Genomic DNA, 17853 nt, shown 5'->3' on the forward strand with positions numbered 1-17853 from the left:
GTAAGATACAAAGATGCATAACAAAATAAGATAACATAAGATAAAGATTCATAACAACACTCATTTTTGGATACTTGCAGCTCCACACCCTTTTCAAAATTATTAAATTGATTACGAGCCCCGAAAAAGATACTCGTTTGTTGTGGAGGATGGGCGAGCTAGTTCGTAAAAATGGAGACAAAATTTCGCACGCTGTAGTTCAAAATGCGGGCCAAGATACATGCCGTGAACCTAATACAAAAAAGAGAAAACCAACATGACTTGACTCACTATCGAAGGGACGTGCCTTCCCCTGCAGTGCTGGGAGAGGATTGTACCATTCATGTCTTTACAGGTGGCTGTTCTGTAGACCGAGCGGCCATCATCCACGGCTGAGGCATGGATGAGAAGCCAGCTGCACAAGCTGGCCACCCGGTGAGGCTCCTCGCCGCGTACTCTCCTCTCGTACACCGTACACCTCTCGTGCACCTCTCGTGCATTGTGCACACCGCACCCCCTCGCGTACACGTCTCGTAACCTCTTGCGAGGGGTGGCTACTTAAGTATTTGGAGTTTTCAGCGAAAAGTCGTCAAACGGTTATCCGAGTATCCTGCAGTCGACGTGAGTTTTGAGCACCCGTTCATTGTGTTCTTTGATTCTCTTTGGTACTCTCTGAATGCCTTTCATGGTAATGCAGGCCTTAAAGTCCCTAAATGGTATTGCACGTCACAATCTGATCCGGTAGCTGTACTTTACTGTACTGTGTACTTAAGCTCTTTGAAAGGCAATAGATGCGTTTTCAAAGGATGTGCAACGTGTCTACTGAATGCGTCGTTTGCCAGACGTCCGTGAGATGGCTGCCCAATACATCGCTGCCAAAGAAAGTGCTGCCAGCACATTGCTGCCAAACATACTGGGCTGTGACTCACAGTGACATTAAGAAACACTTGCATTGCAATGACGTTCATCACACCGACAGATTACTGCGTTTAGACCGTGAATACTGAAGAGCAGCGATTGGACGATCATCGTTGTACCGCTGCCTGAACGCAAGGAAGCAAATAGGTCGGTCATGACAAAGCAAGGTCGCGCTAGCTCTGCGATGATGAAGCCACTTCAGTGGAACGCGGCTGCAAAGTGCTTGGGACAAATGTGGCTTTTAGAGTGTGATGCTTGAAAATCTTTCGACGAATCCCCGCTCCCCACCTCCCCGTACAGTGAGCTCATCGACTGGATCTTACAGTGTGGAGACTTCTCTACAGCTTAAACTCGAATCATGGTGCAGTTATGTGTCTTAAGGAATGCCTTGACTGGCCTAATTCTTGTCCCGGCCGAGTGACATGCAACCGAGTTATCGAAAAAGGCGCCCGTGACCAATACAGTAAGCATAAAACTATCCTGTTTGGGAAAACCCTGGCAGCCCGACTCCCCCCGCCCCCCCCCCCCCCGCCCCCCCCCCCGATAAATGTTTTCAAACCCCGCTCCTTAATCGAGATACTCAAGAGGGCAGGTGAAGTGTGATATGACAGACCCCAAAGCCTCGCATGTATGAACTGAATGGAAAAGTTATAATAAAGCTTGCAAAATTTGCCCGCTGTTGTACACATCTTCTTTGGCTCCACGTACGAATCTTTGTATGGTTACAAGATAGATAACGTAACAATGAAGTTGTCAAAATCCCCCACAATATGCCAAACATAGATGGCGCGCACTTGCATGTTGAAAACAGCCTGTGAATTATTCCATAACACCCCCGACCGAGCGGAAGGTATTTTGACTCGCGTAACTGGCGGAGTGTAAGAACTCTACACCATTTGGTCATTTATTGAGCTAGAGCTGCGAAGTCAATCTTCCTAGTGCCTACGGAATCCAACGACGTCCAATTTGATCTCCTGCGGTCCAACGATCAAAGTGACGATCAGATTCACTCTAGTGCTTAGGAAAAGTCAAGGCATGCAACAATTTGGGGATTAGAATGACACTTTTGCGGCAAAAAATGTTATAACCATGCTGTGAATCAGAAACAAAAACATGCAATAATTTGGAGCTTAGAATGGTACTTTTGCGGCAGAACATGCTAAAACCATGCTGTGAATCAGATCCAACGCAGTGAATTGGCCCGACGTTGATCAAAGGTAAAACAAATCATAAGTGGAGTAATGCTGTTTTGGACACACCACGGAAAGAAGACTACATACGTGACTGTAAAGGAATTAGGTTGCTATCTTCCCCAAACGCGCAATTCTGGTAGTGAGCCAAAAAACTAGCATTTGACGTAAAAATGTTCCTGCAAGCCTTCAGAAATGAGGCTTTAGATCAGTAACCTAGTGCGGCATGGGGGCGATATCACCGATTTTCCAGCATCGTGTTTCCGTGGTTTTGCAACATCTTTGTCTTGTCCGCCGAGTTATGTACGCTCATGTTGGTAAACGTAAATATACTTACCTGCCGGAAAAAGACATGCCGTGGTTTGTCCAAGTCCTGGTCTCACAGACAAAGTAAAAAATGTGATCGGGCTGTCAAACCGTAAAAAATACAGCAAAACCAAACAATCCGGTGACTTGTAAGAATAGTGCTTGGCGATTTTTCGCTCCAATCTCTTCTGAGTAAACGCAAGGTATGCTCGCTTCGACCTTTTCCATTTTCAGGATATAATGACGTTGCTTTGGATATCTGTTTCTGCACTCAGCATCGTGATTTTTGCCCCAGGATCGTCACAGGACACGCGCACACAGGGGTATCGGGCAGCGCTACCACATCGACCCAGGTTTGGTGAAAACCTGTCACTCAATACAGATAACTTCCCCTCCTGGAACCGAGTCCGGCGCTGACACCCTAAGTCCAAAAAAAGTTTCAAACATTCTGTCATCTGTCATTTGTTTTCGAGTAACCTGGTCCCTGTTGCCGCAGGCGCCTCACGATGAGCCGATTTCGCTGTGCACCAGACTTCTGAAGTTCCTGTTTGGCCACGTGGGGCTGTTCCTGCTGGTGTCGGCGGTGGCGGCACTGGGTGAGAGCTCAGCGGGGTGATGTGCGATGTTTTTCGTGGTCTCCAACTGGCATGAATCGAGCAGAATCTTCTTAAGCCATAGCGGTGTTACAATTTCGCCAGTAGATTAGTCTACCCCGGCTTGGAATTTGCGCTAATGCACTTCCGCACGTGATGGACGTTCCGCGTGCAAGGAATTGATCGTGTTTCTTTCACATAATGTGTTGTTTTCACTCGGCCAATTGGTACATGACGTGAGGTTAGCAATTACCAGTGAAATGCGCTACCATCAGTCTTGTACTCCAAAATTGATGTTATACACACGTGAACTAAACGGGGCTGCTTTAATTCGTGTGCCACCCGAATAAAATGGCGAGAGCATTACAGCCTTCCATCCAGCTATGATGACCTACGCTGGGTTTGTCCTAGCGTTGCTTTGGGTGTCCCACTGGTTTGAAATATTTCCGCGTGAAGTACAGGCCTAATTACCAATTCTTAGAGGATACCGGCGTTATGAGGCTTTCGCCGCGCGCACCAAACAGGTAAGACGCACACACTAACCACTGAAACGTCGCCAACGACGTTGTATGCGTACGTCGTGTACGTCGTGTGCGTCGTGCGCGAGGTATGCATGTAGGTGTGAACGTCATGTGTTTCGCAATAGCTTTTGAAACTTGGAGACGGGTTGTGGCACCATACTTATTAATTCACACTTCTTACCTCTACCGTTTAAGGTACCAATTTTCCAAGCAAATGTTAAACAGCCCCACGCCTCTCCAATAAATGCTAAATTGTCTTTTTGTTCGAGTAGGTGCAGCCAAAACTCAACAATAGCGTATTCCGAGTTTAAAAAAATTCGAAGCAGAAGTTGTGAAAGAAACTTGGCCATGTGACCGCATCAGTCGGGTGCTCCAGGCTCTGGAAGAAACCGAGCACATGATCGGGGCGTATGGCGAAAGCATGGAAGGTTTTGAACTATGAGTAAGATTTGTCGCGGTTTTGGGGCGGTTTGTGCGTAATATTTACGCGACGAAGCCAGCGGTTCAGGGGTGCAACTTTGGGCTTAGAGTTCATGGACCCTGTGATTTTGAATTTTTGATATATTTTGCTTAATTTGATTTGATGTCACGTTCTAGATGATAACATCAAGACAACATTTTAAATTTTTATGCATCTTATTATTCAACAATGCCATTTGATGCCTCGCATTGTGCAACGATTCGTATTTCCGTAACTATCCTCTTCAAGTTTTTTGTTTAGCAGAACGCTGTCGTACATTGCACCTATCACTGATAAAGCCTTTCGTAGCAAGCAAGACGGGTAATCCGACCTATTGTGGAACAGGTCACAATGGAGTTCGAATCGAGTCCATTCGCTCCATTGCTCCTCTGTGGATACACTGCATTAGCACACAGATTAGCATTGGCTTACTAATAAGGTGTAAAGAAACTGCTTGGGCAACGCAATGCACCTAACCGCTTGAAGTAGTTTTGGCAGCACTGCCCTTGTAAAGTCGCAGAGTTGAAGTGTATGGTAGCCCTAGGATAGCGATGTGATACAACTGTCCCATGCGCACTGCGGGAAAACAGTCCAAAGCCGGGTTTATAAACCGGAAACCAGCCCGATGGGCACATTGGGTGAAGTTCTCCAGGCGTTTTGCAGCTACGTTCAGCTTTGTGATATGTTATCGCTACTCACAGTAAATGCTAACAAAAGCGAGCCCGGAAGGAAAAAAACGTTTTATTTTACCTGATGTACCACTCCGCGAATATACGGCTTCTGTCGAAAGGTAATATGAAGCGTGGAAAGTGAGTAGTACCCCACGAAGTGACCTGGTCTCGGATGATCACCTGAGACCTCACCATAGATCTGCAAGATCAGCTGGGAAATTGTATTGCAAAAGTTCATTCGGTGGCATCTCCCTTGTAACTTATTTTGAACCCGAAGGATTGGCCATCGCCAAATGCATTGCACAAGCATTGACAGCAACATGTTGCTGCAACAGGCCATCTGTCACATGATGGCACCTCCGCACAGCAACGAAAACTGCGCCACAAAACCTGTCATCATAGTAATCACTGAGCCTAGCTTACAACCGGCCTTCTGTGCCGGAGAATCGGCCAGCAAACTGTGAGCGTGCACCACTCCCACGCACCAAAACGCAGTTCGCAGAGCATGTTCAACATCATTACGCGTCGGAAAGTTGCTCTGATTTATCGAGGCGCCATTGGGCCGCGGTGCAACGAGCGTTACGCGGACCAGGCACGGAACCTGCTGCTAAATTCGAGTTAATGGCCGGGCTGGGCACGCCACGCCGTCCGCGTCACATCCGGACCAGGGCGCAGTATTCGGCGCCCATTGTGATTTGCATGCAATTCTCGGTAGACGCTGGCAGTGACGCATTGCCACTAACCCGGAAACTGCATGACTTTAGGCCCCGCAAAAGGCCGCTGCGTTTTGTCGGCCGCTTTGGCTCAGGCCGTGCATTTGAAGCTGCAGACGTGGAGGCGGGAAGCGGCGCGCTGTGCGGAGCAAAAGGGCGGCTGAATGTCCTACCGGGACTGAATGGCGCAGCGTCAGACGTCCTTTCAACGAGCGGCCGTTTCGGATCGCCGCCACGAGTCCGGTTTCCATGACTGCAGACCATGCAGAAGTCCAACCCTCCGGATTCCGTGCGTTACATAAATCCCGTGGCGTATACTGAATACGTTACGCGTCAATAGGGGCCATTTACTTGGCAGCGACAGTGCTGCCGCGTGGTGGTCGGACAAATGTAAATGGTGATTTGGATAAGTTGCAGGAAATTTTGCACGACTGAGGCTTGCTTTCATATGTGCCGTGTGCAGACAAATTGGTCCAGTGCTTTCAATGCATTTTTTATTATCATGCAGCACTGTCCATCCATCGACTTTGCGTTGGTCATATATTTCGCAAAAAAGGAGAAATAGCGTCATCAAAAGTGGTAAAGAATCATCCATGTCACACGCTTAAAACGCCACTTACGCAAACCACTCAGTCGCACCTAATTTTGCGTTCACATGCTTATGGTAGCTGCGGACATTGAACCACAGCACAAAGTACAGCTTGGAAAGTTGGCGCCTCCACAGACGAAATTCTGACTCGCCCAGTGCAAAGCCCCCTCTTTCGCCACCGCCCTCAAAACTAGGTTGAGTTGTCACATCTGCGCCATATGCATGTCGGAAAAATCAGGCCCTCGAAAAGCGTCATGAACTTGCATGCCGGTTCCAGCAATGGGAACTGAGCGCCACGATTTGCCCAGACAGAAGAGAGAAACGATATCCAGCGATACCGGCTCGGTGTTATTTTGTGTTGCATACCTCGGATTGAAGCCGCGAGAGGCGGCGAACCCACTATCTGACCGCATGATACTAACAAGGCTCACCAGACTGTAGCCCATCCATACGAGCATCAATGAAAACCACGCGCCTGAACCCCCAATGATATTTGATGGCCGTTCACTGAAGTTATGTTTGTTAAGGTCAGATACTTAGGCCCGTTACGTTCTAAGTTACGTCCGTGCCGTTCGTTGACCGCTTCGTATACGCCACGCGCCGAACCGAGCGGCAGTTGAGCGGGAGTGCAGGCGCGCTGTCAGCAATTCTCCCCTCCCCCCGCGCGGACTCCTCCGCGCGCGGCGGCGCGTACGATCCACGTGATTCGTCAGACCGGCTCCCTCTGCTGACCAATCAGAAGGCAGTACCTGGAGGAAGAGCAGAGGTTGTGCGAACGCGCCCGCCGCGCGCGGCTGGCTGCTGAGTCCTGCAATTTCACCACGCGCGATCGGCGATATGCTCAGTGCGAGGTCGGATAACATGCGCGCTCCGGGTCGGGGAGCCGCCTGACGCTGCTCCGCCGCTTGAGAAAATATGGACGTGGGGCGGTGGTAGCTAATGCTCATTGGCACCATCTGTTGTCCTTGGATGCGGACTTCTTCATAAATTTCGTTTTCATACGTAACACATTTCTTGCTTTGTATATCCCCGCTTCCTCCTCCATTGCGACGCACCGTTACCATGCGCAAGGCCCCTCCCTCTGATTGCGCTGTGTAACGTGCGATGTCAAAAAGGGTAACGACGTCCGTTTGACCCCTAACTGAGCTGGAGATATGAAACAAGAATGTGCGTGTTGCCTGTCATGAGAAGGATCCAACGTTATCCAGATTTAAGATTTTAAGGCATCCACAAAATAATTTAACATGGTTTGCGGCCACAGCTGCGGGGACAGTTACCCTGCCCAAGCCCCTCGCTGTTTACGCTTCGCTCCATCCTTCCCCATCATCTCCATGCGTAGCGTAGCATATGGGTGGCCCCTGGTGGTTTCTCACAGAAGCACCGAGTCAGTTCACCGCTTTCCTCTTTTCTTCTGTACGCGGGAACGTGGCCGTGGGCCGTGGGCCGTGGGCTGTGGGCCGTGGGCTGTGGGCTGTGGGCCGTGGGTCGTGGGCCGTGGGCCGTGGGCCGTGGATCGTGGGTCGTGGGCCGTGGGTCGTGAGCCTTGCCAGTAAATGGTCTCCGTGGTAAAACGCGCGCCTTTTTGTATAATTCCGGTATGTCGTGTTTATGCATCATAACCTACGAGTGCAATAAAAGGTGTTTTTTGTCATTTGGTATGAGTAACGATGCCACAGCTATCGAAATTCCACGACAACGATCGACATTTTTTCAACAAAATGAGCGTGCACACTCGAGCTTCCACTTTGGTTTAGCATGCCGCTGACATGCAACCGCTCGTCGATGGCAGGAAGGAGCACCTTGCAGACATCATAGCAATTGCAAACAGCACTTCCTGAGCTTGCTGGTTGGTTCAGCACGCACTGAATGAAATTAATGCCAAAAGACCTCTAGAGCTTGAAGCGAATAATGATTCGTAAGCCAATAAGATCGGAACGTGAACTGAAAAGCCAACAAGCACTGAAACGGGAATAGTTCAAAGCCACGGCATCACCCACGAGAGTAACCTTACCGCTCAGGATTACATCGATGCAGGTGTAGTGGTCTGACCGCTGGGTGTACAGGTGCAGCGGTCTGACTGCCGGGTGCACAGGTGTAGTGGTCTGACTGCCAGTGTCTCTGCTTTTTTCCTGCATCTGTGACACCTACCCGGTAGGTGCTATGGCTTTCATGGAGTTGGAGAAAGAGCATGAAGCGCACCGGTACCTGCTGAAAAAGAACCGGGCCAGGGACATCTTGGACGCCAATAGCTACATCTCCTCCTTCTTCTGGCACTACCAAGCCAACCCTAATATCACCTGGCTGCAATGGGACCGCAAGGTGAGGACTCTCTCCCTCTCGCCCTCGTTCCCTCTCTCTGTCTCTCTCCCTCTCTCTCTTTCTCTCTCTTTCTCTCTTTCTCTCTCTCTCCCTCTCTCTGTCTCTTTTTTCCCCTCCCTCTTTCTTTCTCTCTCTCTCTCTCCCTCTCTCTCTTTCTCCCCCCCCTCTCTCTCTCTGTCCCTCTTCCTTTGCTCTCTCTCTCTCTCTCTCTCTCTCTCTCTCTCTCTCTCTCTCTCCTCTCTTCTCTCTCTCTCTCTCTCTCTCTCTCTCTTCTCTCTCTCTCTCTCTCTCTCTCTCTCTCTCTCTCTCTCTTGTTTCCGCTGTGATAGTGGGAGTCGGCGACACATCCCCCCAGGCTATCACGTGCCCAGCATGGTTCTGTAACATGCGGCTCTAACTCGGGCAGGTCCAAAATAGCTTGAAGCAGCTGGAACAATACGTGGCGGACGCCGTCAACACGTACCAATACGACGGCACCGTGGACGGCTGGAACACGGACTGGACCTTCTCCAAGGCTCTTCTCTTCACCATCAGCATCATGACCACCATCGGCTACGGGCACATCTTTCCCCGGACGTTCCGGGGCCAGCTCTTCACCATCATCTACGCCATGATCGGCTCGCCGCTGCTGCTCGTCTTCCTGGCCAACGTCGGCGACGGCATGGCCAAGACCTTCACCTACATCTACAGGCGAGTGGGTCCGAAAGGACTCCTCGCACCTTGAACGCACGTTTGCAGCGTGAAAATCGAAAGGGAGAAGCATCGACCTTGGCGCACATCCGCGCGAAGGCTAGCTCCGCAGAGCCTTCCAGACACGTCGACTTCCTTCGGTACACGAGGTTGACGTTGGACTGAGGCGACCGCCAGCAGCCCAGGCGAAACTCTACGTGTGGGGCCGTCCAGAAACGTGCGCAAAATCGGCGCCACCAAAGTTGTGGGCTGAGATAAAGGTCTACTGCGGCTGTGCCCGCGTGAAGCTTGGCGTGCAGTGAGTGGCACGAGCCGCCGGCAGTTTTGGCTCTTCGCTGCAGCCAGAGTTAAGCGCGAGTTCGTCTGGCGCCGTGCGGTCCCGTCTGCTGTCGGCGCTGACCGCTTTGACTGTGACTGTCCCTCTGCCTGTGTCTGCGACTGAGACTATGACCGCCTGTGTCTGTGACTGTGGCTGTGAATGTGACTGTGACTGTGACTGTGACGGTGACGGTGACGGTGACGGTGACGGTGACGGTGACGGTGACGGTGACGGTGACTGTGACTGTGGCTCTGCCTGTGACTGTGACTCTGCCTGTAACTGAGACTGTGACTCTGCCTGTGACTGTGACTCTGCCTGTCTGTGACTGTGACTGTAAATCTGCTTGTGTCGGTGACTGAGACTGGTTCGAGTCTAGTCTGCTGTCAGTGGTGCTGGTTGAGACTGCGGCTGTGACTTTACCGACCGCGTCGGCGACTGTGCCTGGTTTCAGCCGGGTTTGCAGCCGGCGATGCCGGCTAAGATTAACATTACTCTGACTGTTTTTGGCTGCTGCCTGGCTCCAGTCACGTCCGCTGCCGGTGATTGCGGTCGAAACTCTAAGACTGTGATGACTGGTGACATGGCTCTGACTTCGGTTGACTCTGGCTGCCCGATTTCAGTCGCATCTGCTGTCGGTTGTGCTGGCTGGGACTGTGACCAGATCTGTGCTTAATTAAAAATGCATCGATTTATGATTCATTGGCTACATCAGTTTTAATGAGTTTCTAGTGGCTCAATTTTTCATATGCAATAAAAGGTGAATCATTAATCGAACCATTGGCGTTCCTAGGAATAATTCATTCCAATCAAGCAAAGCCAGAGTGAATGCTAAATGAATCGATTCATTTTCTAGGATTTTAGTATACAATCAGTATCATCAGTACAGTATAAAATCGTCACACCTTACCTGTGAGAAAAGGGTTTATTCACTGAGATGCAACAGATGAAACGTGTTTTGAATAAGATCTGAATCATTCATCAGAGATAATGAATCAATGGCAACACGATTCTACGAACTTCGAGTAGAACACAAGTCTGACTGCGGCTGCGGCATATAACTATGTCTTATGATTATAGCCGTAACGGTGACTGCGATTGCGATTGTGATGCTGACTGTGACTGTGACTGTGATGCTGACTGCGATACTGACTGTGACTGTGGCTATAACTGTGACCGTGACTGTGGCTATGACTGTGACTGTGACTGTAGCTGCGGCTTATGTGACTGTGACTGTGATGCTGACTGTGACTGACTGTGACTGTGACTGACTGTGACTGACTGTGACTGACTGTGACTGACTGTGACTGTGACTGTGACTGTGACTGTGACTGTGACTGTGACTGTGACTGTGACTGTGACTGTGACTGTGACTGTGACTGTGACTGCGACTGCGACTGCGACTGCGACTATGGCTGTAGCTATGACTGTGACTGTGACTGTAGCTGCGGCTTTTGTGACTGTGACTGTGATGCTGACTGTGACTGACTGCGACTGTGACTGTGACTGTGACTGTGACTGTGCCCGCTTCTAGTCGCATCTGCTGCCGGTGGTGTCGCTCCCGTCGTTACCGGTCCGAGGCTGGCCCCGGCAAGAGAGCCAAGCGTCTGAGCGACGACGTGGTGGGATCCGAGAACTTCATGCCCACCGACAAGGTATGCGGTCGTGCCGGTCACCGACGGGAAAAGCCAGTACCTTCAGTTTACGCCAAGAAACTCCGGTGAGCAAAGGCTCGCATCATTCCCTTGTTCTTCACGCCTGTGCTATGCCTTATGATGCTCTCCGGTCGCGATATGAGGACATTAACAGTAATCGAAGCGTTCAGCTAAAAAAGAAAAGCGTTGAGGTGGAAAACTTCACGGGTGGGTTCGACAGGTACCCATATGGAACGGGTGACGGGCTGGGTTGGTTACATATTTTGTGGAAATTAGGGGTTACGCTTACCACACCTTTACCTTACCATACCAGGGCAAGGGTATGAGTAAGCCATTTAAGAATGTCGGGCACATTCATCGAGAAGAAATATACAATGTCACGGTTTGCCTTAGTTATAATCATAATTAGCTTCATTCAAACTAGTGTTACAATTATCAACGCACAGCAGTAGACATAAGTGCTAATTTTTTGAAACCCTTCGGTAACTTTCCAAATCCCAAAACAAATACCACCGGATGGGTATTAGGTTGACACATCTCGGTAGCCATGGCTAGCGGCTGGGTATGGAAGACCTCTACAAAAGGTAGCAAGCGTCTCGTTTCGACAATTTTAATGTATTGCTTGCATTTTTAACAGTGTCCCGAAATAGCACTAGTTGGAAAGAAGCATGAGTGCCCAGGGCTGGTCTGACTTTTCGCTACAAGGCGACTTCAGTAGTCTCACTTTTGTCCAAACTCATGCATGTTTAGGAGAAGGGGAGGGGGCGCAGAAAAAAAAAGATTGCTATCTTTAATCCATCCGCACCCATAGGTGGCCAGCAAATAGCTCTAAAATGAGCATTAACATTGGGTCGAGCGCTCGCAACAAAACACTTGGCGCCCTCTAATCATACGGATTCTATGTGAATGACCATAACATCGAACGGGTGTTTTACCGGATCAAAAAGGATTTTTGGGAGGGGAGACGGCACTTCTTAACATGAAAATGTTTTTTCAGTGCGTCGAGACGGCTGTTGTTGAACATTTCGTAATGCCGAGGATATTTTTAAATCCTTCATTACAGCCAAAGCAAATATTCTACATTAGCCATCAGCAATCAGCTGATCACATCGGCTAGCCGACTAGCCGCCGGAAACCGGCTAGCTATAATCAACCTCGGGATCAGGTGTCGAGCTTGGTTTTGATGGTATTTAGCGGCCAAGTAAGGCTCATTTTGCCATATTTTCTAAAATGATAAGCTTCAGAATGACAGGGCCCACCATGACCAGGAGAAAATGAGCCGCTCTTTGTGTGCGCATATGCACCAGGCCTAGTTTTCTAGGGCTGTGCACAGGAACATGGTTTACCGCATGCAATTAGCATGTATGAGAGTCTCAAAGTTGAATGACCGGAATCCGAGCTTTTGTTGAGGGGCGTCACACCTCAATGGAGCCCTCAATGTTGTGTATTCGCCCCCCTTGACGAAACCCTGGATACGCCACTGGGTGTAGTAAACATCGCTGTAATAGTATACATCTTTCAAGGTTCGGGAACCTAGAATCAACCACACAATCTAACCGCAAACTCCCGAAACGTCAGTCATCAGAGGCGATACAGCCGCGAGTCATTGGCGTATCCCACCACTTATCATCACCACCAATGTGCCCCTGATACTGGTTTATCTGCAGGTCCAGGTACCCATCGTCATCAACCTGATCCTGATCGGCCTGTGCCTGGTTTTTGGTGCCGTCATCTTCGCCACCTGGGAAAGCTGGAGCTTCAGCTCGGCCTGCTACTTCAGCTTCGTCACCCTCTCCACCATCGGCTTCGGGGATATGGTGCCCGGCAACAGGTGAGCGACTCAGCCGACTTCGTCGAGAAGTTGTCGTTTGTCATGATTCACTTAAGTGTATTGTGATTTCACGCGAGTGCCTTTTTCAACGACCGGTCGCGTTTCAGCTTCCTCGACACCAACGATGACGGCATGGCGTCTTTCAAGATGGCGTTTACGATCGTGTATTGCATCTTCGGTGAGTTTCGAGCACAATTTGATCTGTTCACACCTGGCTGACAGTAATGGGCTACTGCCAGCGCCGACGCTAAGCAGTGATTGTCTCATGGGCCCTGACGTCACCACACGATTATGAAATGTCGGGTCAACAGCAGAGTTTTTAGGCAGAAGCTTAACGTGCTGTTATGCTCGGCGTGGTCCGTCCAGCCCTCTGACGTCACATGACCTTTAGCGCGAACGTTGCCATAGAACCCAGGTCATCGGTCAGAGACAAACACAGAGCGCCTGCAGCGACTTCAACCCACCCGGCTACAGGGGTCAAAAGGCAAACGCTCTAGCTCACTGAGCTACCGGGGCTGACATGGCTTGGACACAGCTACGCCTTCGCCATTGTTAAATGAATGTGAAAAATAAAACGACCCCTTTGCGCAAATGTATAGTGGTATGCTGCATTCTTGCGCATTGCACTTCAAGTACTCAGAAAATAGACGTGTTTGTGACCATTTTTCATTCATTTGATAACACAATAATGTCCATGAAGTTGCTTTGCGAGTTGACATATGCAAAGCACTATGGCGTGTCCTCACTTGTCCCAAGATTGATTTGCTCCCAGGGAAACAAGGAAAGTTACCTTCATCTTGGCAAGGTTTCAGCAGCCTAACACATGTCTGCAACATCACGTTAATGCTTTGGCTCGAGCACATTGGCTCCTCCAGTTTACGCGCAATCTCGCCAAACCATAAAGCCCGTCACGGTCACGGTTACGGTCAAACCCGGTCAAAAGCTAAACCGGTCAAACTTAACGCTTCCAGCGATGAGGGCTAGTTGTTTCAGTCGTTTAGTCCATTGCGTGGTAATACAAACAGCATTGTACCTTACGTAAGTGCTGACGCAGTGGTCATGGGCCAACATTTGACATTCCGCCAGTTCATGACTCAGAGCTTTAAGGTGCTCATATTTCCCTCAAAGTGCACTCAACCACTTGATGCTCAATTACGCTGTTGGGTGTCAGCGAACCACGTTGGACACTCGCGCTTAACGCGCGTCATGGAACACCCTCGAAAGGCATGTTCGTTGACGGAGAAGTAGACCGAGATCAACTTTTACTTTTAAGTTCCATCTTTCGATTAATGACTCTGATCAAATGTGAATTAAGTTACATGGAAACAATTTCGCCAATTCTGTTGCCTTTGTGATGGTTTGTCTGTGATGCGGTAGTTATTTACTTTTTAGTGATGCGGTAGTTTTTACTTAGCTGTCTTTTCGGTGCTGAAAATGCAAAATCGTAGAAATGCGATCTCCCTAAATATTTCACGTTTATTCGTCCAGCACCTCTTCTCGTCCGCGGATCAGGAAGAACGATCGTCCAGATGCCCCGCAGCTTCTTCATGTGGAGAGGCATGCCATGCCGTCATGCCCCATAACCCCTCCCCCCAGGAACGAGTCGGACATGACGGTATGGCGCCCTGTTTGTTTGCGAGCCGACGCAAGCTAAATTGCCGATGGCAATTCTGTTTCGGTGTGTTTACGTGATGTAGTCAGTGACTAATCGTTTCTGTTTGTAAAATGATAAACAGCAACAAACAAATGCCATAAGAGGCAAATTCTGATAGAAAATGACAAAAAATGACAAATGATAAATTTCACGTAACAAACACATCACAAATGGCCCAAATGCTGAAAAATTTGTTGATAAGATTTGCAGACATATTCGTTTTGTTTGACTAGCCCGCGTGACCTCTTGCCGATTTTTCCGCTCTTGCCGCCTCCCCCAGCGGACTCCGCGCTCTTGCCGCCTCGCGCCGCTCCTCCAGCGGCTCGCGCCTAACGTCCTCCATCGACAGGGATGGCGCTCATCAGCATGTGCATCCAGATGATGCAGGAGCAGATCGTGACCAAGGTGCGCTGGACGGCTCACGAGCTTGGCATCATGAAGACGCCGGCCGCCGGACGTCGCGTGGTGCGTTACAAGCGCTCGCGAAGGGGTGCCGTGCTCCAGACGGCCGACGACGCCGACGGCAGCCGCGTGCGCACCCCGTCGGCCGACAGGGAGCGCCGCCGCCGGCTGCGTCGGGAGAGACGCGCCGCACGCGCCGCCGACGAGCAGGCGCTCGTCCCCGCCCCCGCCCCCGCCGCCGCCGCCGCTGCCGCCCCTGCTCCTGCCGCCGCCACCGTCGCCGATGACGACGATGACGACGATCTGTTCGATTTGGCGTAGTCGCGCAGAGAAGGGGCGGGATGCCAGCCGGTGCCTGAAAGGACCTTCCGACTGGGAGCTCCCAAAATTGGGACCAGAGGCTTCTGGGTCGTGTTGCGATGTTCCGCGTCGTGAACTCCGCCCGTCCAAGTAGCCTTAAATTTCGGAGTTGGTAGCCAGCAATAACGTCAGATGATTCAGGACGGTCTCGGAACGTAACCGAACGAGCCAATATTTGGTAAGATGCTGCCTTTAGTTTCAAATACTGAACGTTGGCAAGCGGGAATGAGGTGGCATCTATGTGTCTTATAACGCGCTCATGAAGGTCAACATGGATACGATATGCGCTTGAATTTGGACTTGACCACGATGACATATGCACCATATGTAGCTGATTGCGAATTCTAGATGTTCTTTGATAGCCATGCCTTAACATTGGAGCCCAGCTTGGACCATGATAATGACCTCGCTTCAATTGTTTTGCCAGAAACTCCGGGAAAGACACATTCCCTGAGCTTTTGTTAGATAACCGCGCAATTTTCGTGTTGAGGTGGACGGACCTGTAATTGCCCCCAATCGATGCTCATTGCCCGGTTGGTTACCGCAGGGTAACTGAGGAAGACACGATATATCGGAACACTATGTGCCATTGGTCATGGCCCTTTCGGACCATGACCCACAGGCCCTCAGTCATGACCTCCGCGGGTCATGACCCTTCGGGTCGCGACCTCCCGCGGGTCATGGCAGCCGTTGGATTATAATCTTGGTTGGCTCATGACCCCTGGTGAGTCAAATCCCCTGAAGGGTATGACCTCGCTCAGGTCAAAAGCTTTCGTTATTCACGACCGCTGACATGTCACGACCGCTGCTGAGCTGGCGGGCGCAGATCGTCCCCCGGCGGACCCCACAGCCCCTGTGTTTGGTCCTCTGTGACCTTACCAGGGGCCCTCCAATGTACACGTGCCAAACTGGGGACCGGGGCCCGCGGTGCCGGACCCTCCTTCCTCCCTCGTCCGGTGCCGGGGCCCCTCGAACCACTGGGCCCGCCTGGGACCGCCGCGCCTGCCAGGAGCCAACCCCACCAGCGGCTGGACACGCCGCCACTGATGGGGTTGGACGGCTCGGCAGCGGGCTCACGGTTACGTGAGGCGCCTTGTTGTGTGTGATTCTGAAAATACAAGCTTGAAACGCTCGCATCGTTCGAGTTTTTAGAGCGGGGTGACAGGGGTCCCGCTTTTATTGAGGACTCATGCTGGTGAAAATGTTTTGCTACCTGGTTAGCTCTGTACGGTGTACTGTGGTGAACGCCAGGGGTATTTAAAAAGGCAGAGACCACATCGCGACAGGGACGATCATGGCATCTCATAGCTCGACCACCGAATCCAGTATTCAACCCACGGTTTTCATCCAGCCCAGTGTTCATCCAGTTCGATCTAATCTTTGAATATTAAATCTAACCTACATGTTCACCGCGATTAGCTTACAACATACAGCAGAGCAAAAAAAGTGTAGGAAAGGTGAAATTGGAGGAAATCATACATGCGTTCACCCCATCAGTCTATTGCTTGTTTTTTCATTACTAAACAACCGGTTCGTAGGTCGAAGTTCTGTCATCTTATACAACACGCCATGTTAAAATCAAAATATATACCTTGATGACGATAACCATTTTCGGTTGAAACACTGCAGTAGAGTCTGATCCCAACTGACTGACTGTTTCCATGCACCAGCTGACATATTTGACAATAATCTGGTGCGCCTCGCAAGCTCAGTGTACAAATTAAAGACGTTAATATAGGTAACCGCCGTGCACCACCCTAGCTGTAGCAGTTATATACTGAATCATCTTTCCTTCATCGAAAGCCACTGTTGTACATCCGATGTATCGACGACATTTTTGGTATCAAAGCCCAGGACACTGACTCGCTGTTAGATTTTTTTGCCAACATTAAGTAACGTCATCCCGATATGCCTTTCATGCCAGCGCACGGCAAACAATGCAGCTGACTGGATCCTCGACGCCATATTTGTGGTACTGCCACATGGGACCTACAACACAGCGATGTGCTGGAAACCCATGCTGACCTCGATTATACTGTTGTGCAATATGGCACACCCCTGGCTAAAAGACACGTGGTCCTCATATCACAAATGCGTTCAGTTATGCCCTCAGTTGTTCTCCTTTCAGTCGTGTGGGTGTGGTAGACTGGATGTGACTTGAAAATATAAGAAATGAATATGAAATAACGCTCATTTTTCCGCGAGAACACATATCCGGAACACGGAGTGCCGGGTGCCGCTTGTGTTGCGTGTCCTCGATACCAGTCCTATTAAAATAAAAAAGGACATGGAAGGGTGAAGTGAACATATTCCGCACATATAGACACACCGTGCCATAGATGACGCAATGTGCCATAGATGACACACTCCGCCATACATGACGCACTGTGCCATAAATGACGCACTGTGCCATAGATGACACACTGTGCCATACATGACGCAATGTGCCATAGATGACGCACTATGCCATAGATGACGCACTGTGCCATCAATGACACACTATGCCATAGATGACGCACTGTGCCATAGATGACGCACTGTGCCAACAGGTGAATCCGAATACCGTCGCACGAGTGCACGGCGGAATGATTGCAGATAGCTTGCGTGATTCTAGGGCGGCATGACTAGCAGTTCCAATTCGAAATTTCTTCTAGCTGATCCGCCCTGGAAACCCTAGCATTTTGCT

The 17853-nt window shown here is 50.2% G+C and overlaps 1 protein-coding gene across 1 annotated transcript; it reads left to right on the plus strand.

Annotated features, from left to right (window-relative positions):
* Positions 1–355: 355 nt before the first annotated feature.
* On the plus strand, positions 356–16214 carry LOC119114016 (TWiK family of potassium channels protein 7). Its single transcript, XM_037238248.1, has 9 exons — positions 356–414; positions 2890–2989; positions 8096–8259; positions 8666–8949; positions 10800–10920; positions 12588–12751; positions 12859–12929; positions 14755–14928; positions 16177–16214. Exons 1-9 carry the CDS (start codon positions 379–381, stop codon positions 16212–16214), a joined length of 1152 nt encoding a protein of 383 aa, XP_037094143.1. The 5' UTR covers positions 356–378.
* The last annotated feature ends 1639 nt before the right edge of the window (positions 16215–17853 follow it).

Source organism: Pollicipes pollicipes, unplaced genomic scaffold (assembly GCF_011947565.3).
Source record: "Pollicipes pollicipes isolate AB1234 unplaced genomic scaffold, Ppol_2.1 Scaffold_7262;HRSCAF=8765_pilon_pilon_pilon, whole genome shotgun sequence".
NCBI classification, from domain to species: domain Eukaryota; kingdom Metazoa; phylum Arthropoda; class Thecostraca; order Pollicipedomorpha; family Pollicipedidae; genus Pollicipes; species Pollicipes pollicipes.